This window comes from Hemicordylus capensis, chromosome 13, assembly GCF_027244095.1.
Source record: "Hemicordylus capensis ecotype Gifberg chromosome 13, rHemCap1.1.pri, whole genome shotgun sequence".
Classification (NCBI taxonomy): domain Eukaryota; kingdom Metazoa; phylum Chordata; class Lepidosauria; order Squamata; family Cordylidae; genus Hemicordylus; species Hemicordylus capensis.
In genome coordinates this window covers 14,083,314-14,108,392 of record NC_069669.1, presented here as the reverse complement: position 1 = coordinate 14,108,392, position 25,079 = coordinate 14,083,314, and the positions used below count along the sequence as shown (strand labels likewise).

Below are 25,079 nucleotides of genomic sequence, written 5' to 3'. Positions count from 1 at the left end.
TAGACCTGCAAGGTTGATCAAGTAAAGGAGTATTATCTCCATATGGCATATGAGGGAGAGAGAAGCTCTCCTAAGGCTATCCAGTGAGAAATGAAGCTCACACTTTCAGTAACTACACACCAGTTCCCACTAGAAATTACAGCTTTAATATAAAATAATATTGAAATTTTTTTAATGTCAAGCATGCTGAGAGAGAATTAAAGAACTCCTTTATATGCATGGTTTTCTCAAATGTACTATTCATGAAATGAAAATTTGCTTCTCTATGTTTAGGTCTTAATTCAGAAGAAACAGCATCTATATATGGAAGGAAGATTTAAACTAAAACTTCTTTAAACCTATTATACTCAAGACAATACAAATATCAAAGCTGAGTACTAAAATATATAATTTTAGCATGTTTCAACCCACTGTAGTCAGGATGCAGTTTTCTGATTTTCCTATGAACTGAATCTCTTACACTCCTTCCAGCTGTTTTGAAGCTGGGAAAGTGACTTGTTTTCCTTTCCTGGGCAGGTTTTGACTGGACTCCACTGGATCTGCTAGTCTGCAAGAAATCAGGCTCACTCTCAATCCAGTTCTTGAGTTGGGTGAAAGAATAACCTATGGAAGGAGGTTTGAAATAAAATCTCTCAAAACAAGCCTTTTTCCCCCTTCCTAAAGGTAGTTTACAAGCAAGACAAAATGAGAAACTGGTCATGAATTCCACAGCCAGTCTTAATGGGGTGGGGCAGGGGTTCTCAGACCTGGGTCCCCAGATGCTGGACTCTGACTCCCATAATCCACAGACCTCTGTGGCTGGAGACTGTGAGAGTTGAAGTCCAGCAACATCTGGGGACCCAAGTTCGAGAACCCCCTTGTAGGGAAAGGTGTTCTCTTTTGCTCATGGAGTACAGCTTTTCTAAACACTTACTTTAACATAAATTTTGCTTCGTTCGAGAAGATGCTGCCATTTTAATGCTGTCTTCTGAGCCTCTGTCAGAGTCAGGAACTCCTGGACCTAATGAAGAGACCACAGTTTTAACTCAATAGGAAGATAAGCTTTTTGAGAAAGAAGTATGGTGAACCTACACTTTCTTCAGACCAAAATGGCAACTTATCTGTCCTTCTTAGCTTTCCACAAGGTTTCCTCCAATTGAAAAAACGAACAGGGAATGAAAAGTTTGAAGGAGGCAATGGTTAGACTGCTTCTTAAGAAGCCTTCCCTGGATCCCTTAGCGATGGATAGTTATAGGCTAGTCTCCAATCTCCCTTACTTGGGCAAGGTGATTGAGAGGCTGGTGGCCGACCAGCTCAAGCCAGACTGATTAGACCCATCTCGACTGGCTTTAGAGTTGGCTATGGGGTTGAGACAGCCTTAGTCGGCCTGGTGGATGACCTTCACTGGGGAATTGACAGAGTGTGACTGCTGGCTCTTTTGGATCTAAGCAGCTTTCGATAGCATCGACCATGGTATCCTTCTAGATCCCCTGGGGGAGTTGGGGATAGGGGGCACTGCTTTGCAGTGGTTCAACTCCTATCTCTCAGGTAGATTCCAGATGGTGGAGCTTGGTGACAGTTGCTCCTCACTACAAGAGCTGTTATATGGAGTCCCTCACGGCTCCATTCTGTCGCCAATGCTTTTTAATATCTACATGAAACTGCTGGGTGAGGTCATCAGGAGATTTGGTGCTGGGTGTTATCAGTATGCTGATGACACCCAAAGCTACTTTTTGCCATCCTCATTATCAGGAAATGGCATTCATTCCTTAAATGCCTGTCTACAGGCAGTAATGGGCTGGATGAAGGACAGCAAATTGAAACTGAATCCAAGCAAGACGGAGGTGCTCATTGTGGGGGCTCAAACTCTGAGGGATGAATTAGATCTTCCTGTGCTGGATGAAGTTACATGCCCCCAGAAGGAACAGGTATGCATCTTGGGGGTACTCCTGGACCCAGGCCTCACCCTAGTATCTCAGGTGGAGGCTCTCTGGCCACGAGTGCTTTCTACCAGCTTCGGCTGATTCGACAGCTGCGTCCATTCTTGAAGAGGACGACCTCAAAACTGGTGTATCAGCTGGTAACCTCCAGGCTTGACTATTGCAATGCACTCTACATGGGGCTGCCTTTGTATGCAGTTCGGAAACTTCAGTTAGTTCAAAATGCGGCAGCCAGATTGGTCTCTGGGGTAACCCGGGGAGACCATATTATGCTTGTTTAAAAACAGTTACACTGGCTGCCGATATGTTTCCAGCCCAAATACAAAGTGCTAGTTATTACCTTTAAAGCCACGGCTTAGGTCGGAGTTATCTTAGAGAGCGCCTTCTTCTGCATGATCCCCACCACACGTTAAGGTCATCTGAGGAGGTCCATCTCCAGTTACCACCAGTGCGTCTGGTGGCGATTCAGAGGTGGGCCTTCTCTGTAGCTGCTCCTGGGCTGTGGAATGCACTCCCGGCAGCAATCTGTAGTTTGAGTTCATTGTTGTTTTTCAGGAGATCCCTTAAAACCTATCTGTTTGGCCTAGCCTTCCAGGGTTTTTAAATTGTTTTAGCTGTTTTAATTGTTAATGGTTTTTTGCTGTTTTAAAATTGTTCTCTAATGATCGTTTTTAAACAGATTTTATGCTGTCTGTATATTGTTTTGTAATGATTGTTTTAAAACAGATTTTATGCTGTCTGTATATTGTTTTGTAATGATTGTTTTTAAGGGGATTGATTTGTGGGTTTTGTTTTTGTACACCGCCCAGAGCCGTTTGGATAGGACGGTATATAAACAAATAAATAATAAATAAAGATGGAAATATTTTTGAACCGGTGGATATGCAAGCAACAATTTCAGCATAAATATTTAAGAGCTACTCCGAGTTTTAACACATAGAAATATATAATTGCAGCATGAGCCTGCGTAGGTCAGAGTCTGCTTCATTAGATGTAATTAGTGCTCTGTTGGTGCCAAGTGGTATGAGCATTTTTGCTACACAACCCCCCCCCCACCTCCAAGCATAGACAGAAGCATAAAATAGCACTGGTAGAATATAACAATTTTTGCTGGCACCACCTAACCATCAGGGAACTATATCACAGTTCTTACCGTGCAACCTAAGGTTTCCTCAGCCACTGTATCTGAGAGGTTGCAAGCTTGAAGTGTGCCTGTGTGATCAGTCAGGTCAACCAGTAAGTCAAAGCTGGCAAAGACAGGCGTGGTCTCTGAGGAAGAGGAAGGGAAGCTGCTACAGAAAGAGCACGTGCTCACATCTTCCTTGATCACATAGTGGCACCTGGCACTATGGGGGAAGGTGGAAAGGGGAAAGATTCACATTAACGTCTGCGCAGCAGTGGTCTCTCTAATTGTTTTCATCTCTGTGCGGAATGAGTTTTGTTCTGGGTCACAGTGTCAAGGCAGTGTGTGCGCACATGCATTCAGTGTGGGGCCTTCCTGATTCAACCTGAGTGGGATCTAAAATTAACTGAGCTGACATAAAAAGATTTGTGAGTGCGCATATGTACACATGCCTTGGAGGGAGCACTACTGCACAGTCCCACATACTGCATTATTACACACAGGAGCATTAGGGCTGTGCCCAAATTGAGGGTCCTAGGAGGAGGGGAGCTGGATCTAATGACAAAGGAGACCTTCTCTTGGAAGCTCATCTCTCACTAATGAGCCTCTTCTCATGATCAGTGAGAAGGGCTAGAGGGTGTTCTGCGGGGAAGGTGGGTTAAACTTACCTTTCTCGCAGATGACTGCATCAGCGTTGCTGGGCACCTCCCCACACACCCAGAAGATTACCCGTGCACTGAGGCAGCGGAGAGGTTTGGGGGCTGGGATGTGTCATCCTGGCCCTTGGAAGTACCGTGATTCACCACGCGAGTGTGCAGTTAATCATAGGGATCCCCCTTCCCTGGGCTCCTTGCAGTATGCCATGTGAATAGCCTCAATCAATAGTTTGGCCCTTAGCAAACAAAGCAAATTGCAATACAACAGCTCTGCCTCCCTCCTTACATCTGCTGAGAGAGGCCACATTCTCATATAACGGAAAACCGCAGGTCCATTCCCGCCCCCCCTCCGCACACAGCTGAGCATGACAATGCTTCCTCCTCATACAAAACTCTCCTGAGATCACACTGGGGAAGACGTGGGTTGGTAGCAGCCACACCTCCCCTTGCTAAGGTTAGGACTTCAGTAAGCCTCCAGCAGTACTTTCATTCATTGGCTGCAAGTTTTGTTGTCTAGCTGGTTTAGGTCATGTGACTAACAATGGGGGGGGGAGCGGAATTAGTCGGAACCATTGAATGGACCATTCAACTTCTACCCATCTATTCCAAGAGACTCCTGCAAGTGTGAATTTCTGTGTAATATCCCTTTAGCACCAACAAATGTACCAGCAGGTGTAGAGAGTATAGTATTGATGCAGTCATCTCTCCCTAAAGAGTGTAATGGATGTATCTGAGGCAAGACAGAAAGAATGAGTGTGAAGGAAAGAATGAGGAGCCATTGGAGATACAGGTGAGGTGAGGTGAGGTGAGGTGGATAGCTGAGGGGATGATTTCATGTGGAAGTAGGGAGGAGATTGGCTTGATGAACCAGGAGATGGAGGTTTTCCATGGCAATTTGGAACAAGAACAAGAACAATTGTCCAGGGCACTCTGCTGTAAAGCTTAATTAGGTGCTTACCATCTGCTTCTTAATATATTGGTTGTTTCATTATCAATATTCAGTGTAGAAATGTAGGCGAAAATAATGCCATAGAAGGGTTCTGGTTTTCCCTCACTCTGCAAAGCTTTCACCTTTAACTGTTCCACTGTATAAACATCATCTATGGTCTGCACTAAAGGGAAGAATTAAAGGTTGTTTGAAGAAAATAAAAGAAAAACTTGAACTGATCCAGAATCTAAGAGTACCGTCAGTGGGCTTTGGGCTTCAATAAAAATAAATTTAGTATGAGAGGAAAACAAACATAATAAATAAGGAGGGAAATAATGTCATCCTCCTATTGAGAACTGAGATTGTTGTCTTAAAATTGGATAGACTTAATAGACCTGTGCAAAGATTCAGCTTCAAAGCACACAAGCTGAATAATTTGAACTTGCCCCTGGATTCATGCAGATACAGCCACTCCCCCTGCTTACCTCTGTGCAGAATGGTCTCCGCTCAGCACTTGAGGCCATTAAAGGGCCATTAAAGGGAGTGAAGCTGAGGGAAGCCCTAGTGGCATGGTGAAAGCTGCACCAGACAGCAGGCACAGAACACTTGGAAATGGTAGTCCTGACAATCAGCACTGTGTTTTCATCCTAACAGAACATTTCTGGAGCAAAGGAGAACTCTGAAAAGTATTTGCACTCACAAGCACATAGGATTGCCCATGCTATAGGGAGAGCCTGGGGATGTTAAGACTGCCTGCAGTAGGCTGCTGCTCTGGATGTCAGCCCTTGCCTTTATTATTCTGAGGATATTGTTTCTGGGTTTTTGTCATGGCTCAGACCTCTGACTCAGGAGGAGGAACAGGAGGACTTGGTTGGTAGTGCAGGCTCAGAGGCACAGCAACAGGATTTGGCAGGGAAACTAGACTCTGGAGCTGAGGAACAGCTGCCAGACATGAGGACTGAGGAGGCTGGGATTTCACCTGTCTTGAGAAGACATCTCAAGAGGAAGGCTCAGTGGGAGACACACAGGTGCAGGATATCACAGGAGAGGAAGTAGAAGTGCTGACTCAGGGAAGCCTGATTGGCTGCCTGTTCTCTTGAGCCATATATTAAGCAGTCTGTTACTTGCACAAATTGCTGTCAGCAACTTTCGCTTACAGCAGACCTTGTTCCTATCTAGAATTCCTCAGTCTTTCAAGTTCCAGTCTGCCCTTGTTCTGTTCATTCCTGCTCTGTTGTTTTCTTTCAGTTGTTACTCAGCGTAGAGGGGGGTACATAGTTTAGTTCAGGGGACTTTATTCATTTACTATTATTTTTCTTTGTGAGTCTTTTCACTTTCCTTTGTGTAGCTTTGCTGATACTTTCTGTTTAACTCAGGGGGAGAGCTGAAGGGGTTGTAAATCCTGTTGGGGTTAGCTGAGCTAACAGATTTATGACAGTTTTTAAATTTTAAGTTGTAAGCTGCCTTTGACATTTTCTAAACAGAAAGATGGGGTAAAGTAAAAAGTGCCCTTGAGTTGGTGTCAACTCCTGGCAACCACAGAGCCATATGGTTTTCTTCTGGTAGAATACAGGAGGGGTTTACCATTGCCATCTCCTGAGCAGTATGAGATGATGCCTTTCAGCACTTTCCTCTATCACTGCTGCCCAATTATAGGTGTCTGGGAAACATACCAGTGGGGATTCAAACCAGCAACTTCTTACTTGCTAGGCAAGTCATTTCCCTGCTGTCCCATTAGGTGGCTTTGAAAAATGAGGTATACATATGTTAATAAACAGTTGGAGAAACACTTACAGTGTACAGACTCTCTGAACCGATTTCCCATGTCATCATCCAAAGCTAACATTTCTGCACTTTCTCTTATGAAGTTGAGCAGAATATTTGCTTCTGGTGTATCTTGAAAAACATATTTTAGAATGCAGTATTAATAAAGGCATGTCCGTACAATACCAAAATAATCCACAGGATATTTAACTGGGAAGTATTAACCCTGTGTATTATGGTCAAGAGATGAAACATGCAAAGCTGCCTTAGACTGAAGCACTCCATCAGTCCACCTAGCCCAGGACTGTCTATTTGACTCGAAGTGGCTCTCGAAGATCTTTCCCAGTCTTTTGAATGAGGAGGCTAGGGATGTGCAAGTCAGCTCAATGTTGAACAGGTTAGATGTTGAGCCGGTTCGGTTCGACGGTCTGGAGTTGAACAGAACCACCCCCTATTCGGTCCAACCCCAGACCAAACACCCCCTGACTGTTCAGGGGTTTGCAGACTTTTTCCCCCCTTCTCCTTTTTACTTAAAAAAAATTTTTTTAATGTCACTTACCCCCTCTGGGGGAGTTGTTGGAGGCGGTGGGGGTGTGTGTGTCTGCGGAGGCTCCCCCTCCTTCCGCTGGCCCCCGTGCAACCTATAAACTGGCCCATTCGGCTGGCTCCTTGGCCTGGTCGGGCCTTCCCCTTCAGCGCGGTGGCCATTTTGGATGCTGCCGCGTCTGCGCAATTGGCCTCTGAGAGGCCTGGCTGCTCCTCCCTATCTTTTTATGGAATCCACACTGCCCAATCAGATGCTTCTGCTCATGAACTCTCACGAGCGCTGCCACGCACGGGATTAGCCATGGGTATGCATTAGCGAATTATATATAAAGAAGATGCTGTCAACTGAGAAAATAACTCTAGACTGCAACAAGTAAAACTGATTGTAAAGCCTAAAGCCATCATTTTCATTAAAACACACCAGAACATTATAAAGCACTTTATGACAAAGTTTAAGAGGTCTCTTACCAGGATTAGAAGTAATGATGGTTTTTGAGATTACAGTTGCAACCATACAGTTCCTAAATTTGTCAAAGTTGATTCTTACATCTGATGCAAATATCACTGGGAAGGAAAATAGGGCTTTTTGTTATACTGGGCCACGCCTTACACTAAATGTTTTGCAAGAAAATGGGGAAATGATACCTGTTTCTCGAGGCATCCAGCTCTGCGCAAGCTGGATAGATTCATTGTCCCAGCTAAAGAAGAGATCATAGCATTCCGTTAATACAAGCATGATTTATCTGTTTAAACGTTTACATTTTATGTCTATAAAAGACATAAAATTTATGTCTATATAATACTTATATATTTGTGAAATCAGGTTTCCAATGTAGTACATGAGCCAGCTGGGGTGGTCATCAGTACCATCTTGGGGGAGGATTGCTCATTGTGATTTTTGACAAGATCTATGCCTCTAGAGATGAAAAAGAGGTGATAGCATTGCAAGACTTTCAGCTGTCTGTGTATTATCAGGTGTTTCTTGTCCTCTTGGACCTGCAGCAGCCAAATTTGCAATGGTGTTTTAAAAGCTTTTAAAAGTTTTAAAAACAAAAAAACTACTTTAAAATTCCATCTATGTTGTCAGAGGCATGGAAATGAAACTTGGCAAGTCTGTCCTCCAATGATTACTCCATAGAAAGAATACAACTGCTTGTTCCTTGTGACCTTTTGCACCCTTTCCTCTGTGAAAAATTACTGCAATTTCACCCTAATCGGTTGGGGGTAGGGATAAAGATGGGATGAGAACACAGAGAAAGCTGCCAGTGCAACAATGTTATTACTTCTTTTTTCCATCTCTAGGAGGGGTAGACACTAAAAACCACCATGAGCATTCATCCTCTGAGGTCTATTCGCCATGATAGCTAAATGGAACCTCCACATTCAGCAGCAGTATACCTGAGAACTCCAGCTGCTGGGGAGCAATAGAGGAAGGGAGCTATTTGCATTCATGCCCTGCTCAGGAGCTTTCTGGAAACATCTGGGTGCTTTCTAGATTACACCGTGCAACGGGGTCACAGCAGATCTCGGAAGTGTGCTTCCATACTTCCTGTGTTGTGACACCGCAGTCCCTATGCTGACTGCAGGGTGCCATTCACATTTCCGATGCCTTGTTTCGAATTGAATTGCTGTGATATAGTGCTATGGCTTCGTGTACCCAGCGTAAAAAAGTTGCTGTTTTTTCAGGTGGTTAGTTTCTGCGAGACTGCTCCCACTTCTGCTTATGTTTCGAATGTGATTTGCCTGAATGGAAGCATTTTGCTGCTGTTGAGCAGCTTAACTGGAAAGCACCCTTGTTGGCTACTATGAGATGCAGGATGCTGGACTGCATGCACAAAGCGATTCCGATGTTCTTGACTCATATACCTGGTGAAATTGTATTGCAGCATTGTTTACCTATAAAGGTCTAAACACACACACTCATGCAAAAGTTGATCTATGGATGGCACTAGGCAATATGTTGCTTAGAACTAGGAAGATTGTCAATGGTCTGACTGCCTAAACGGCTTCTTTCATTTCCTCAACTCCGTGATGACCTTTCATAATTGATTTGCAGCTCTGTCTCTCCTGTGGGGAGCATTTGTCAATAACTGATGGAAATAGGTAATATATTCCAGGCCATTCAATTGGACAGCCTTCTATGTAATAGAGCTTAATGGATATTGCTGCCATTTAATGAACACTGCTGCATCATCACAGAGGCCACACAATTAATAAGGGGCTTCTGTTAATGATAGCAGTATGTACTTATGTGCAGTGGTGTCTCCATTTTTTAATTAATGTGTTTATTGAATTTTTATTTAGAATACAGCTTACCATATCATGGCAAAGGAAGACTCAGTTTCATCAAACAGCCTTACTTCACATCTGTGACCCTTACGTCTGTCTGAAGTGGTGAAGTATTTTGGTTCTCCAACCTATGCAAAGCGGGGGATGGACGGACTTCAATTTAATCTTAAATTCACATCTACCTTGTCAAACGCAATACTCGGCTCTTGCATTGATGTCTGTGTTGTTCACACCGTAATCAAAGGAGGAACTAAAGTACAGCTGGTCTGGTTGTACTTCTGCAGATGGAGGACTATGGAGAGGGAGCTCGTTCTTCAGGGGGAAGAAAACACTGAAAGCAGAAGTTCTAAAGTGGCAGGGCATCCCTGCAGTGTGGAGCAGGCAGTTTATCAAGATTGCCTGAGTGCTCCTACTGTAAGCCGGAGAAACATTTGCCCTGGAAAGTAGCAATGTTTTTTGAACCTTCTAGGGACAGAATTATACATTAGGGAGAAAATGCTCAGGATTCCCAACCCTGTCTTTTTCTCATAAAGCAAATGGCCAGGAGGGGAGCAGGAGGCAATCAGCAGGCGGGAAGGGGTGCTTAACCTTTCCCCTGCCCATCCATTTCCCCCTGCAAATATCTCTCCTTTTTCATATTGCTCTGCTAGGCAGCTCCATGCACTTGCTGTGTAGTTCCACCTAAAGTACCTAAGCATCGGGGCTGGGTGGGTGGGAGGGGGCATGTAAGTTATCAGTGATGCTGAGTGGAATCGGATAGGAGACTATCAGGGTGGTCCTTTCATGAGGTGGGGGGGGTCACTCCGGCAGGGCAGCAAGGTGACCCCCTCCTGCCGCCTTTGGAGCAGCATTTCAGGACCAACCAGCCCCTTGAAAGCTTTCCAAAGAGTTCAGGGAAGAGAGAAAAAGCTGCCCCCTCTTTTCTTGCTGCTTGTAAAGCTTGCAAGAAGCACCAGGACAGGGGAGAAGAGGAGGCTTCTGGCAAACATTCCCTCTTCCCTGCCCTCCCCATCTCACTTTCTAAACTTGCAGAGGCTGGCCCCCACCAAGGCTGTGGGGCAAGGTAGATCTAATGCAGTGCAGCAGTAGCAGCTTGTCTTATTAAGCCAGGGGGGCGCTAAAGGAGGCCGCTCGGGTTGCTCCTCTCTCCCTCACCCTGCCCGAAAGACCTTTTCTGAGAGGAATTATTTTCTGATGGACTAGTGTGTTTTCTGATAGGCTTTCCTGAAAGATTTAATTACCTTGCCAGATTTCAATTCCAGTTAACCTTTCTGATGGGTTATGTTTTCTGACAGACTACTCTGAAATATTTCATTACCCTGTCAGATTTGAATATCGGATGACCTTTTCTGAGGGGATCCATTTTCCAATGGAGTGGTCTGTTTTCTGATGGACTATCATCATCATCAGCAGCAGCAGCAACAGCAGCAGCAAGTACATATATACCGTTTTTCAACAACAGTTTCCAAAGCGGTTTACATAGAGAAATAATACATAAATAAATAAGTTGGATTTCCTGAAAGTCTACCTGATGTCTGGCCAGCCTTCAAGCAGTGTGGATGAGAGGAGCAACCTCCTGGCCTGCTGGGACGTGCCACTAGTGATGCCTCCACATCCAGAAGGATGCCTTTGAATACCAGTTACATGGAAGCAACAGCAGGAGAGAGGGCCTGCCCTCAACTCTTGCCTGTGGGCTCCCCAGAGGCATCTGGTGGGCCACTGTGGGAAACAGGATGCTGGACTAGATAGGCCTTGGCCTGATCCAGCAGGGCTGTTCTTATATTCTTACGCCTTGCCAAAGGCACTTCAGTACCTTGGGTCATCCCTGGTTCCTCTGATAATCACACAACCATGTTATACCCAGTGTCTCCATGACATCTATCATGCTCTGATATAACTTCCATTCATTACAGTGGGACATGTGCAGGAGAACTTCCTAGTGGATTGGGCCCTTGGTAAATGGATTATGTAGGAACTAAAGCAGGAGGGAAGGAACAAAGGTACAATTCAGCTAGATGCCAGTGTTAAATCAATAAACCAATATAACATTAATACTTAATCTTATGGTTAATAATTAATCTTTGTGTGGATGTCAAAAGACTTTAAATAAAACCTTCTTTTATTGTTGTACTATGGTCAGGATGCACCATCCCAGGTGCATGGATGCTTTTGTGGAATCCTGTTTATGAGTAAAAGAACAAGCTTTTTATGAATGTTGCTTGTTAACCTTCCTTAGCACTAAATCAAGCCATGACTGCTGACCAAGACAAAAGAAGATCACTCCAGTCAGCCGTGGCCTGATAAATCCTTATCTATACAGGAATCAATTAGACCATCAAACTGCAGTGGAAGAAGCACACTCTTCAATTTGTTATGATTTTCCGGACCTACCGACTTAATAGCTGCCAGAATGTTAATAATTCTTCCATCCAGGCTCTGCCCATTAGCCACAATGTCTCCCAGGGAGTAGAAATCTTGAGGATCCTTCACTGGTAGAGTCAACAGGCCGAGCAGTTTGGTGTCCACTTCATAGCGGGAGCAGATTTTAACCACAGAGTGATTCTCACTGAGCAGTAGTTTGTAGCAGCTGATATGAACAGACACAAACAAATTCCTAAAGTTGACTTGTATCATTATAAACTCTCTGAATTATTATGGGTTACTGTATATTGATGTTGCAATAAGCTTAAGAAATCTGTTATCCTATCCTATTTTGAAAACACTGTGCTCATTTTGTTGCAAAGCTATCCAGCTCACTCATATTTAAGATAATTGCAATTAACAAATCAACATGTTCGAACCCAAACAAAACATTTTCAGCTCTTCTCAAGGACATTTTTTACCTCTTTGATGTTTCCAAGTAATGCAACATTTGCCACAAATGTTCTAGTATTGGTGCAACAATGTAATTAGCAACCGTTATAGGCAATGATTATCATACTTGGCAAGAAAGATATTAGGAATTCTACTAGGAACAACATGCTCAGATAAAATATATTTAACCACCAGACTTCCTGTGTTAGGTCCAGAGATCCGCATGCCTGTGCAAACGTGGAAATTGGGGATTTCAGCCACACAGTCATCCTCTGCCAATATTTCATACTGCAGTTTTGGAAGATAAAAATCACAGTCTACCAAGCACAGTTGCTGTGCAGTCTCTATTTACATGCTTGTATCGGAGCTCTGTGTGAAACTGTTTAATGTTTGGCTCCTTTTAGCCCCAGGGTATATCCATTAATGTCTGCTTAATTGTGTTACTGTATAAACCAGGAATCTAAATAATAATTGTTTGATGTTTTGTTGTCTGACTGTTAGATCACTGTGAAGCATTAATGGAGAACACTAATCGCCTACCATGGCGATATAATTTTTCATTAGCAGCATTTGCATCTTCTTGGAGCAACTGTCTGAATATTGCAGTGAAAGACCATACGTAATTTATATTGTTAATCTTATTTGGGGTATAAGAATTCCTTTTTACATTTACCAAGGAGTTGTAGGGTTGAATTTTTCCTCCTTTTCTGCCTCTATTGTCTGTACTAAGGGATTTTCAATGATTACTGTAAAAGAAAAAATAACAGATATACACACACACAATTAAATGTGAGCTTAGAGTTTATTATTTATTTTCAATGTTTCCATCCCACCTTTCCAAAAACAAAAGGCTAATCAAGGCAGCTAACAAGTATAAATAATTTAAAATAACACCACAACCCAATCAAAACCAAGAGCACATTAAAGCTACAATCAAAAGGATGAACATAGTGCAGGAACCAGTAGCAGTAGAAATCAAAGTTCCTAAAACAATATCTTTAAAAAACTGCTGAAACAAATTTGGTACACTGCTGAAACAAATTTGGCACAAATTTGGCACACAGGGCATTCCACTATCCTGGCCACCCAACATGTTTCACATGGATGCAGTGTTTTTGGTTAATCCATTCCTTGATCCAGGCCAGCTTTTGAATGGGGCTTTAGTTACTTGTATTCCAGTCCTGGTGTAGAGGTGGGGCTAAAAAACCAGCCAGCAGCAAGAGCACTGAAAAGCAGTCTGCACTTGCCTCTCTGTGCACAATATCTATTTCATTAAACTATTGATATTCCTGATTTCCACTCCACCACCTTATCCTTGCATACCACAACTCTTTCCCTTGGATTCTACGCATATAGTTAACAAACCAAACTTGCAATCCAATCTTAAGCAGTACTGTGCAAGCAGCACATATGTTGTTATGATGGAGTACAACAGTAACTATACAGCTGCTCAAGGATTTAACATGGCATTTCACCACAGTAGCCACTGACTTAAGATGGCAATGGCAGTAGATTGACTAGTGCAAATGTTTAATTCAGGTGCCAGGAGATATCTGAGCTGTTCCAGCTCAGACTCTAAAAACACATAAAGTTATACAAGGTTCGCTGTGTGCCAGTTCTCTTGCATAAGTTCAATCCATTTAAACACTGTAAGAACAAGGATCATTTTCAAAGGTTTTTGCCTGAAACACTGCATGGGAAATGAGTAACGATGCATTTGTCTGTGTGGTCTGTTTTGCCCTGGGAATTAAAAATAAGCAAAAGTATGAACAATCGTTTACATGAGATTAGGGGTTCCCAACCTTGGGTCCTCAGATGATGTTGGATACCACTGACTAAGGATGTGCGAATCAATTCGGGTACGAAATGATTTGCACCCAGATCTACCTGTTTTGGGTGATTTGTGGACAAAACAAATCACCCCTATGCTAGTTGGCCCAGTTCGGGTTTAAAACAAATTGCCCAGATTTTGGACCTGAAAAATGTGTAGATTCGGACCTCTATTTTGTGGCTCCATTTGTAGATTCGGACCTCCATCTCCCTTGCTGTCTCCATTTTGTGTCAGGAATTTTTTGTGTGACCTCCTAAGCTTCAGATTGGTGACTTACAGTATGCAACGATTGGCTGACCATCCCCCACTGCTTCCAGATTGGCTCGTTTCCATTCATATCTTGAGGAAAAGAGAAGAGAATCCACCCCCTTCCTGCTGCTGAGAGAATCACTGCCTGCGCCTGCTGTCTGTGCAAATCGGTTTGGGTACAAAACGATTTGTACCCGGATCTATTGTTTCAGGAGATTTGTGGACAAAACAAATCGGGGTGATTCGATTCAGGTACAAATCGAATTGAAAAAATTGATTCGTGCACATCCCTATTTCTGACATTGTTGAAGTCCAACATCTGACTCACGGTTGAGAAAGTGCATTTGACTGTGAGTCTGCAAGCAAAGCTATTATATATTGTACACTGGATATTTTCTATTTAGATACATGGGCACAATATATCCAGTTAAACCCTTTAAAGGCCTAATTATGTCAATGAAGGAAAGTTCAGCACATGCTTAATTCAATCCCATTGAAATGAATGGGCATTAAACTTGCTTAACTCAAGATGGATCATTATTACATTTACAAAACCCTTTTAGGAAAATGAAACATAATTGAAAATAAGGCCCTAAGAAGAAATATGGAAGATAATTTTTTCATGTTTCTTGGTGACAGCTTTACCAGGCTTGAGAATATATATGTAGTAAAGTTTACTTCTTTCCCTCTCACTCAAACTAACTGAAAAATTTGGTTCCAATTAAATAGTCCACAACTCCTTGGAGGAAAACAGACTAAGACCACAAACATATCATAGTGATTTAAAGAGGGGAGAAACATACTGAAATTGAAATATGTTCAGAATACACTCCAGCTTACCACAGTCACCAACTCTAAAGCTTTCTGAAAGCGATTTAATATAGTCCTCTCTCCCCCAAGCATTTACATTTATGAAGTAAGAGGGCGAATCACGGACAGTAAAACCAAAAGTATACCGTTCTGATCCAATGTCTGCACAGAGAAGAAGCATAGAGAGCACAATTAAAACAGTGAATTCAATGTCAGGCAGGCATCAACACAGGATCACAGAATGCTGTTTGGCCAGTATTACCCCAGTTTCATATCAGGGCACAAATTGTGTGATTTTATTAAATTGAGCCCCAAAGGACAGTCATTGGTTCCGGGCACCTGTGGTGGTTACTGGCACCCTAGTCTCAACTGTCATGTTCCATTATGTGCATGTGGAATATCATAAGGAAACATGGAGGGCAGAACCCAGGTGGTAACAGCAAAGAAAATGGTGGAGGAAATGATGATTAGAGGAGTAGAAAACTGATTATAAAAGCTCTACAGGGTGTATAAAAGCTCAACAGGCTTGATGAGATGCAGAGCTGTAAAACAGAGCAATTTTGTTAAAACCACTAGAGGTCACCAGATTTAAAAAATAATAATTTTCAGTTCTCATGAACAGGAGAAAAAAGTTGCTATTCACCCAAGGGTAATTCAGCAGATAGTGGCAGGCATCCCACTGCTTTAGAAAAGCGCTTTACACCTTAAACCAGGAGTTCTCAAACTTGGGTCCTCAGATATTGGACTACAATTCCCATCATTCCCAGCCACACTGGCCAAAGACGGAAGTTGTCATTCAACAACATCTGGAGACCCAAGTTTGAAAACCCTTGCTTTAACCAAATGGAGTATTGTAGCATCATCAGATGCACTAGAGTTACTGGGAGAAGGTTCTAGACAGCATTAAGTAACCTTAGCAGAGTCACTTCCTCTGAACATGTTAAAGCACACATTGCCAAGGAACTGAGATAACCGAGAAGGGCTTGTTTCCCTTAACTTCTTGTTACGCCTCTTATAGCTATGTAATCCCCACTGTAATTCAAACATTGTTTGAGCAGAAAAGATTCCCATCAGATTATATTCATATTTTAGTTAGAGAAGCCATCAGCAGAAAGATAGAGTCTGAGAACAAAGATTAAATGGTTTTAAAAGAACTTTACTTTTTCTGTCTGGAAAGCCTTTGGCATCTGTTTTCCCAATCACCACACCAATTATACTCTGGGGGAAAAAAGGATTACAGAATATAAACATCAAATACAGATGCACAGGATGGATTTGATTTCACAGACTCTTTATATTCTTTCTGTAATAAAAAGCATATTTGACTGTTGCTATTTTAATGCCCCTTTTCTTCAGAACCATTAATAAATTAACATACATATTTCTATCTATATATGAAAAGAGCAGAGTGACATAATATCCGAAGCTATTAATATTATTATTAATATCTGTATCTGGTTTCAGCCATATCTGTCCCTTTATGGATAATGTTTATCCAAATATGCATACAGCTTTTTCTTCCACTTGTGAACAGGTTGTGCACAAAGGGGAACTGGATGAGAGGGGATATCAGTTCCAGTTTGGAAACAGTCCTGAATCATCCTGTAGGTTTCTAGACTTTCCAGGTGGTATATGTGTGAGTGTTTTTCTATTTTTATGAAAGTAATTTCCATTATTTGCTATATCTCCAGGAACTTGGTTAGGGGTATTATTTCAGGGCCCAGTTACACTCCATACACAACCACACACAGAACCCGCAACAGCCACTTTTTCTAATCAAGAACAACTTTGACATGGGTCCATTTTGAGTGGAGGAGAGGAGAGAAGAAGCACTGAGCCTTTGTCTATCAACCACTTCTCCATTCAAAATTTTTACACCCTGAAGCCGCTCAGAAATTTTTTTTATTGAGAGAATCATTACTTGCATTCGTTGGAAAGAAGACGTTTCTTCCATGCTTAGGGTTTTTAGGGGAAATGCCTCATTTCCCCCTCAAAACAAAACAAGACTACATTTGTCTTCAGCGGTGGTGAAATAATCCCACTGTGATTTTTGGTGAAAACTCACAAAAAAAAATATCCCCCAATAGATTTAAGGGGATCAAATCCCTATGTTTCCAAATCCAGGAATGATCTCATTATTAACTGAAGCTGAACCCACTTGATACTAATTCTGATGAACATTTGGCAAAGAAGGTGTGCCAGGATATGGACCTGTCACTCATGGACCAGAAGATTAAAAATAGTTTCTCCCCATTGCTACCTGAAGACAAGCTATGAATGTGCAAGGTTTCATCTTCATTTGCAAGATGTTTAGAACCTAAGCACAGTACCCTCTGCAAATAAGAAGCAGCAATTTATATATGAAATGTTTCCTTATTCTCTAGATAAAGATTGCAAATAGAGATCTTCCTTCCTTCCTTCCTTCCTTCCTTCAACCCACTTTCATCACCAGAAAGATACTTATTAATGTCTGAAAATGGAAGAACTATCTAATCTATTCAGGAACCTCTGCTAACTAAGCAAAGAGGCACCTTTTGAAGTGACGATTCTTTTCTATTTAGCGGGGGAGAGCAACTAGTCCTATCCATCTCCAGCACAGCCTCCCTTCAGTGGCTGTTGCTGGTGTCTACAATATGTTTCTTTTTTAGATTTGGAGCACTTTGGGGACAGGAAGCCATCTTATTTATTATTTATTTATTCTTTCTATGTATGCTGCTTTGAGGACTTTTGTTGAAAAGTGGTAGATAGAACTCCCCACGCAGAATGAACAATAATACACCTGTTGAAATATAGGCTTTTATGCTTCTATACTCCTTTTAGTCACTAGGTGGGGCAAGAAAACTATTCCTGTATCTGGAAGAGTTTCTTCAGAACATGTGTATAATGAAATATAATTTCCTCAAGTCTCCAAAAGTGCTCTCTCTTTCTCAAAGTACATTCTATTAATCTACATTCAAATGTTTTCATTTCCTCACTCACAGTAATTTAATTAAATGGCAACATGTCCTGTGTATAACTCTGCTACAAACAGAGAGCTGGTTCCTAGAATCTACAATGCCATTTAATGCATTGACTTTTTATTTACAACAGTATTTATTTCAAGGCGTTTTAAAGATGCATTTTAAAAATTATTTAATTTAGAATAATCTAACCAAGTGAAATTCCATAATTTCAAATTAAAAGCATAAAATCCACTCTTAGCCATAAACATCCATAATTCTAAATGAATTGTTCCCAAATGTGTACTTTTGTGTTTGTAGCCACAGTTCATCCAATCAAAGGAGAACAGAAAAACTTCTGTGTCCATTTGCCAGTACCTTGTGCTGACATTTTCAATGCATCACGCTCGCTGTGTGGTGGAGTGTGGGATATCTGGAGGCCAGGACACATTTTCCTGGCCTCCAGAATGCCATGCAGCTTACAAAAGCACCAGTCGTGTGGGCATGTGAGCTGCACAGCTGAAGCACCACTGGATCGTCTGGGAGAAAGGTAGGTGCTATCCTGCCTTTCCTGCTCCTTCCCTCGCTGGTGCTCCTGAAGGTCGTGTGAACAACTTCCATATTTCTTTTCCAAATTGAAAACAAGATTTGTTTAGAAAGTCCAGCTAAGTTCTATCTGTCCATCTTCTGAAACTTAATCTTCTCTCACTGCTGGAAAATAAATAAAGCTCCTTGCCAGATATATTTATCTCACAAGAGAAAGTTTCACGTGTTTTCAGTTCTGTGTCAAAGAAGCCAACATCTCTTAACGAAACCTGTGGCCTTGTGACATATTGAGGTCATTCACACAATCAAAAACTGTGTTCTACCTGGGTTTGGGAGCTGTGTGTACTCCCAATTTTTGGTTGTGTGGAAGCAAAGTAAGATGAAAACTTGGGTAGAAATGACTGTGTGGAGGCAAGGTAGGAGGAAAACCTGGGTAGCTTTTCCTCCTACCTTTTAAAAAGCTTTTCCTGGGTAGCGATTCCGTTTTATATGCAATAACATTTTAGAACTATTTGTGGGGGTGGGTGGTGGGTGGGACTAAGATAGATATAATTGTACAAGTAGAAATGAAGAGATATGCACTCCAATTCTAGGCATGTTTACTCAGCAGTAAGTCTTACTGGATTTACTAGGATTTACTCCTACACAAATATGCATAGGGCTGCAGCCTTTGGAGCTTTAGGGACCCACATTTGAGAATTTTATGCTTGAACCTTACATCTGATCTAATATATTTTAAAAGTAATGTTGTCACTGTAAGAGGTGTTTGACAGTGGGACAGTCTCTCACACTGGAAAACCTTCCTTCCCTAGAGGTGTTCAGACAGAGGCTAACAGCCATCTGTCAGGGAAAGTGTAGATTTTTTTTTTAAAAAAAATGTATATGAAACCAAGGGAAACTGTGAATGAATGGGAGTACCCATGTGAGTAAAGCTCACGGTTTCCAGTCTGCTGTCTATAGTGCAAAAGAATGCATCCCTGACGTATTGTGACAGTATAATGTAGCCTCTGTGGAAATTATCAACTCAACAACTATTTAAAGAAAATACAAAGAAGTCTCTGATGCTTTGGTCAATGAACAGTCCAGTCAACATCATTGTGGTATCCACCCTCTATGGTCAACAGAAGCATCCATTTTCACTTTTTGTGGGTGTACAAAGAGAAGCTAACATACTCTGTGCCTAATAATTATGCCCATGCTGTGAATATATAAAGACAGAGCAATTACATAATTTTGTAGTAATATAATATAGTTATATACAGTTTCACTGGGAACAAAAAGTACTTATGTCACCAAGACGTACAGGACGAGCAAGATTTGGGTGCAGATCTGAAATGGCCACAAAGTTCTGTGCTGAAATGGAGTATGCCATTCTTTTTACCTGAAATTGGAGAAAACTACTTTAGAGCTTTTTTTGAAAAAGCAAAATCGAGACAAATTTCTTAGAGCATTCCACACAGAAGCTATTCATAAAAGCTATCTTCTTGAACAAAGATGTTTTGACTGATAACACCTGTTTTCCGGGGAAAGGTTTGATCTAATGGCCAGCCAGATGCAATGTTTCAAGTCTTCTGAAATAACACCACTTGCTTTTTTGGGTGGTATCAGACTATTTTAAGAATTACATTTTTAAAATTAAAATTTTACATGCGCACATCATGAAACTAGCTCAAGATCAGTACAGCATTGTGTAGGGGGAGGAGTCCCAGAAGAAGATTAGAGGGTGTGCATAAACTATAAATACAGAATCAAGGTAGGATCCATGTACCAATAAGCAACAGTGGTTTCACATGCTTATACTAATATCTACATATTTAATTCTCCAAGACGTACCCGTTGCTAATCCCATGTGTGGCAGCTCTCACGAGAATTTGTGAGCAGCTGCTCATTAGCGACGGGGACAGGAAAAAATAGGGATGCCGGCCCCAGTGGTCAGCCAGCCGCCGGGAGCAGGCAGCGGCGGGGTGGCCCAGCCGCTGGGAATTGGTTGGCGGGCAGGCAGAAGGAGGTGGCAGGCTGGTTTTCTGGCTGGCCCGCCAGCCAGAAACTGCGGTTGGGTGGGTGGGGAGGAAGAAGCAGGCTGCTCCCGCCAGTGGGTGGCCGGCCAGCATGAGCAGGTGGCAGTAGCCGACCTGGCCCGGCCACTGGGAGCAGCAGGCAGCGGCGGGCCAGCCTGGCCGCCAAGAATGGGTGGGTGGGTGGGCAGGAGGAGATGGCCCGCCAGCCAGAAACTGTGGGCGGGCAGGCGGGTGGGTGAAGCGAAGAATTAGAATACACATTACTTAGAGATTTTCTGTTGCATTGTAAAACAGCCCTTAAAAATAATTTGAAAGTAAAATTGCCGTTTTTCATTTTCTGTCCATCACACCATCTATTCTATATGGTACATCCTAAATACCGTGTTTCCCCGAAAATAAGACAGTGTCTTATATTAATTTTAGCCCCAAAAAATGCACTAGGGCAATTAGCGGTACATCAGAAATTACTGCTAGGTCTTACTTTCGGGGAAACAGGGTAGCTACTAAGTGAAAATGAATGAATAGTTGTCAACTTTGAAAGGCTCTGGAGAGAACATAGATCAAACTCCAACTTTGATTAATTCACAGCATCTGATTAAAAAACAACATAGGGAATCCAGTTTGGTCTTCTTCCACCCTGTGTTCCTATCAAAGTATATCCTTTCCCCTTAAAGTTATTTTTCTCCTGTAAATTCCCTGACAACTTAGGAGTCCATCTTCCATATTTAAACATCCTAACTTGGAAAGAAACAGGGAAACTACCAGCTGTCTTAAAAGGCAAGATAGAGCCCAACCATGCCTCCTAGGCATCTTTCAATTGTATACTCTCTTCTGAAATACAGTGTTAAATAATTCATTGCCCATTGAAAATGGATTAGTGTTTTTTTTTTTTTTTTAAAAAAAGACTGAATCAGATGACCTCAAAGAGGCATTTAAAAGACAATTAAAGATTCAAAAATACTTGAAGTGTTACTGGTTGATATTTGAATTGTAATATTAAAGGGTGTGGAATCACTCAAGGGAGCTATAAGAGCTCCATATTTCCTCATATCATGCTGGATATGATGAGAACTGAAAGGAGTTATAGGTATAAAACCACTTGCTGTTAAGCGGCTTCAAGATAATCAGCCAGACTGTGACACCAAATTCAACAAGAGCTTTGTTGCAGAATTTAATGGGGGATTAGTATTTCTCCTAGGCACACTGTTACTTCACAGCAAAAGCAACTTTCTCTTAGATAAGGTCTGTGGCGCTCAGAAAACTACAGTTACCAGGTTACCATGTGTGAAAGGTGTGTCAGTGTAAGTTTATGGCCTAATATGGTCTTGCATTGAGAAAACAAAATCTGCTTATTGGCCAGAGTGTCCCCCCACCCCAAGGAAGCACGTGAATTGTGAGGGCATTAGAAATCCTCATGCACTATATACATAAAGTCACAGCCCTATATTCCTAGTTAATGAAATGGAGTAACTGCAATCAGGCTGTTTTTTAAACCAAAAACAGAAAAACTGGGGGATCTGATCACATGCTGTTTGGTCCTCAGCAAGGCCATAAAAATACCAAGAAGAGTGAGAGAAATAGAAAGGCATGCCCTGGCTGCCATTCAGTTTAGTGGGGAAGAGAACAAGGAACCCCCTCCCCTCATAATAGCTGAGAAGAAGGGATGGGGAGAGAAGGATGCTACATTTTGAAGTTCACTGGAGGTGGATGATTTAGTTATTTATTTATTACATTTTATATCCCGCTCTTCTTCCAAGGAGCCCAGAGCGGTGTCCTACATACTTAAGTTCCTCCTCACAACAACCCTGTGAAGTAGGTTAGGCTGAGAGAGAAGTGACGAGCCCAGAGTCACCCAGCAAGTCTCATGGCTGAATGGGGATTTGAACTCGGGTCTCCCCGGTCCTAGTCCAGCACTCTAACCCACTACACCACGCTGGCTCTGATTTAGTCTGAAGTAACCCCTCACAGGAATGGAATACGGGATACCCTCATCAGGGGTACCATTTCAAGTTTCTGTGAGGAGAGATTCATTGCAGGGTGAATCTTCTCGATGAATATCTGACTCTGTATAGATATAATCAAGACTAATATTAAAGAAGAAGAAAAGAGTACTCCAAGTGTATGAGTGGTGACTTTTTAATTTTTATTTTACACTGCCACCTCCATCTGCTGCTCTTCAAGCTTTCCCCTCAGAGGGACCATAATGCCAGCAAGGAGAAGGAGAACCCAGCAAAGAGAAGATAGAATGTTTCATGGCTATTTTAGTGTTGTTATATTTTCACGACATTTGTCAACAGCCTTAGGGCCTGTGGATGAATGGCAGCAGCATACACACGTTAAAAAACCCCAAACAAACCCAAACAACAACAAAGAAATATTTATATACGGTACCACTTTTCAACAAAAGTTTCCAAAGAGGTTTACACAGAGAAATAACAAATAAATAAGATGGATCCCTGTCCCCAAAGGGCTCACAATCTAAAAAGAAACCTAAGATAGACACCAGCAACAGTCACTGGAGGGATACTATGCTGGGGGTGGATAGGGCCCATTGCTCACCCCTGCTCAATAAAGAGAATCATCACGTGAAAAAGGTGCCACAAAAGATATATTTGTGTTTGTGAGGGAATAATAATGATTGTCACATATTCATGGAAAGCACTGGAAGGGACGCCCCTCATTCGAACAACAGAGAGGAGGAATATATACTTCCCCATGAGTACATTTTTGGGGTGGGGGGAGGATGAGGGCATTTTGTTTTTTAAAAAACACCATATTGGCATTTTATTATTTATTATTTCTTTATTACATTTATAAACCAGAGACTCTGAGCGGTGTACAACAACTGTGTGTGTTTAGAGGCTAAACACATTATGTGTGTTTAGAGGCTATACACATCTTCAGGTGCTGGGTTTTTGGGGGCAGATAAATGAGATTTATGAACTTATAAACTTTATAAACTATCATTTGGAGAAAAACCCATTAAAAGGGTGACTGAAATACCCTTTCTTTTCGTGTCCTGAGGGGAATTCCTGAGGGGAATAAGGAGGACCTGCTCTACGCCCTGCCCCTCCCCCCCAGGCCTGCCCCCTCAGGACTCGGACAAGGAGGGAAAATGTCGCCGGCTGCTGCTCTTCATGCGCAATATTTGGGGCTGATGCACCAACGGCTCTGTTATCCCCTGATAACTGAGCAAAGAGGCACCTTTTAAAAGACAGCCAGTGTGGTGTAGTGGTTAGAGTGCTGGACTAGGACCAGGGAGACCCGAGTTCAAATCCCCATTCAGCCAGGAGACTTGCTGGGTGACTCTGGGCCAGTCATGGGTCTCTCTGCCTAACCTACCTCACAGGGTTGTTGTGAGGAGAAACTTAAGTATGTAATACTCTGGGCTCTAAAATAAGCAAACGAAACATAAGATAGACACCAGCAACAGCCACTGGTGGTGTTGCTGTGCTGGGGATGGATAGGGCCAGTTGCTCTCCCCCTGCCTAATACAGATAATTGCCACTTTTTTTTTTTAAAAAAAGGTGCCTCTTTGCTCAGTTAGCAGGGGCTATACTTTTGGGACCTCTTTTGAGGTATTGCACACCTAGGATGGAGGAAGAATGTTTTCTCTGATGCTGCCTCCTTCACCTCATGTGTATCCAAAGAAGCCAATAACATTGAGAAGGACAATAGCGTACAGCAGGGGTTTCGAACCAGGGGTCTTGGCTAAGAATGATGAGAGTTGTAGTCCAGCGACATCTGGGATCTATGGATGGGAACCCATGCTGGACCAAGGCAGGGCAGAGAAATTGAGCAATGTACATTGCTATGTGAGAATCAAGCCAATCACAGCTCAATTCTCCGTCCTTCGTACATTTATGTAGGGCCCTATTGACTTCAACAGAAAAGGTTTTTCTTCCAAGTAAAGATTTTTTAGCTTTGAAATGATTTGAAGCATTTGTTGCATTTGAAGCTTTGAAACATTTGTTCCCAACCCGAGAATGTTAACTCACAACTTAAGTGCCATGTACATCTCAAATGGCATGTACGCATGTCTTTCTCTGGATTGGGTCCTTTGGCTGGTACAGACAGCTGCCCATAACTTGTAGGGAACAAACAGCATATATTTTCAGAACAAAGTTGTCGTAATATAAATAAATGCTTTCTCTCTCTCCAGTTACTACCTCAGAAAGGGTCAGGGATGACCCCACATTTAGGTAGGATGTACCAGCCTGCCTGAAGCAACAGATCTGTAGGAACCAATAAGGGACAGCAAACTGTTAGGTTTTGTTTTTTTAAAAAATATCACCACAGAAAGGGGCTGCCATTTAGATTTTCTGCTGGAGGTCTTTTATTGTTTGGGGCTGTGTCTGGAAAGGGTCACTCAATTTTATTTTATTTTTAAGAGGCAAAAGACCAAGACATGAAATAAGCCCCTTTAGCTGGCTGCTTCTTCAGTGTGGTTTTCATTTGAATAAATGAATTTTTTGTTGAAGCTAGTAGAAAAAGGCTGGCTGCATCTGGTTCTTGACACATCATCATAACCAACTTTTTCATAAAGCCCCCTTCTGCTTCACTGCACGCCATGTCTGGCTCCACAGATCACTTGTATGGGCAGAGGGACTTTCCCTCTTTATCACAAAAACAGCATCTCTGATCTGC

The 25,079-nt window shown here is 42.2% G+C and overlaps 1 protein-coding gene across 11 annotated transcripts; it reads right to left on the bottom strand.

Annotated features, from left to right (window-relative positions):
- Positions 1 to 123: 123 nt before the first annotated feature.
- MEIOB (meiosis specific with OB-fold) lies at positions 124 to 24,721 on the bottom strand. 11 transcript variants are annotated; one of them, XM_053277104.1, is made up of 14 exons: positions 24,602 to 24,721; positions 19,718 to 19,795; positions 16,090 to 16,147; positions 14,960 to 15,091; positions 12,713 to 12,785; positions 11,617 to 11,812; positions 9,253 to 9,353; positions 7,582 to 7,634; positions 7,405 to 7,500; positions 6,421 to 6,522; positions 4,657 to 4,810; positions 3,073 to 3,265; positions 914 to 1,000; positions 124 to 603 (listed from the first exon to the last, which is right to left on the bottom strand). In XM_053277104.1, the coding sequence occupies exons 2-14, from the start codon at positions 19,784 to 19,786 to the stop codon at positions 457 to 459; spliced, it is 1,461 nt and encodes a 486-aa protein (XP_053133079.1). In that variant the 5' UTR covers positions 19,787 to 19,795; positions 24,602 to 24,721; the 3' UTR covers positions 124 to 456. The 11 variants fall into 11 exon arrangements, with proteins under 11 accessions (XP_053133079.1, XP_053133077.1, XP_053133070.1 ...); XM_053277102.1 differs by lacking the exon at positions 24,602 to 24,721 and adding an exon at positions 24,431 to 24,588; XM_053277095.1 differs by lacking the exon at positions 24,602 to 24,721 and adding an exon at positions 24,116 to 24,241.
- Between the last annotated feature and the right edge of the window lie 358 nt (positions 24,722 to 25,079).

Coding starts and splice junctions, on each gene's coding strand:
- MEIOB (XM_053277095.1), bottom strand. CDS start 24,241: ATGTACATTGCTCAATTTCTCTGCCCTGCCTTGGTCCAGCATGGGTTC. Junction 9,354..11,616: donor TTCTGGCAGCTATTAAGTCG/GTAGGTCCGGAA, acceptor CGCTTTGCATAG/GTTGGAGAACCAAAATACTT. Junction 4,811..6,420: donor GTTCAGAGAGTCTGTACACT/GTAAGTGTTTCT, acceptor TCTTCCCTTTAG/TGCAGACCATAGATGATGTT.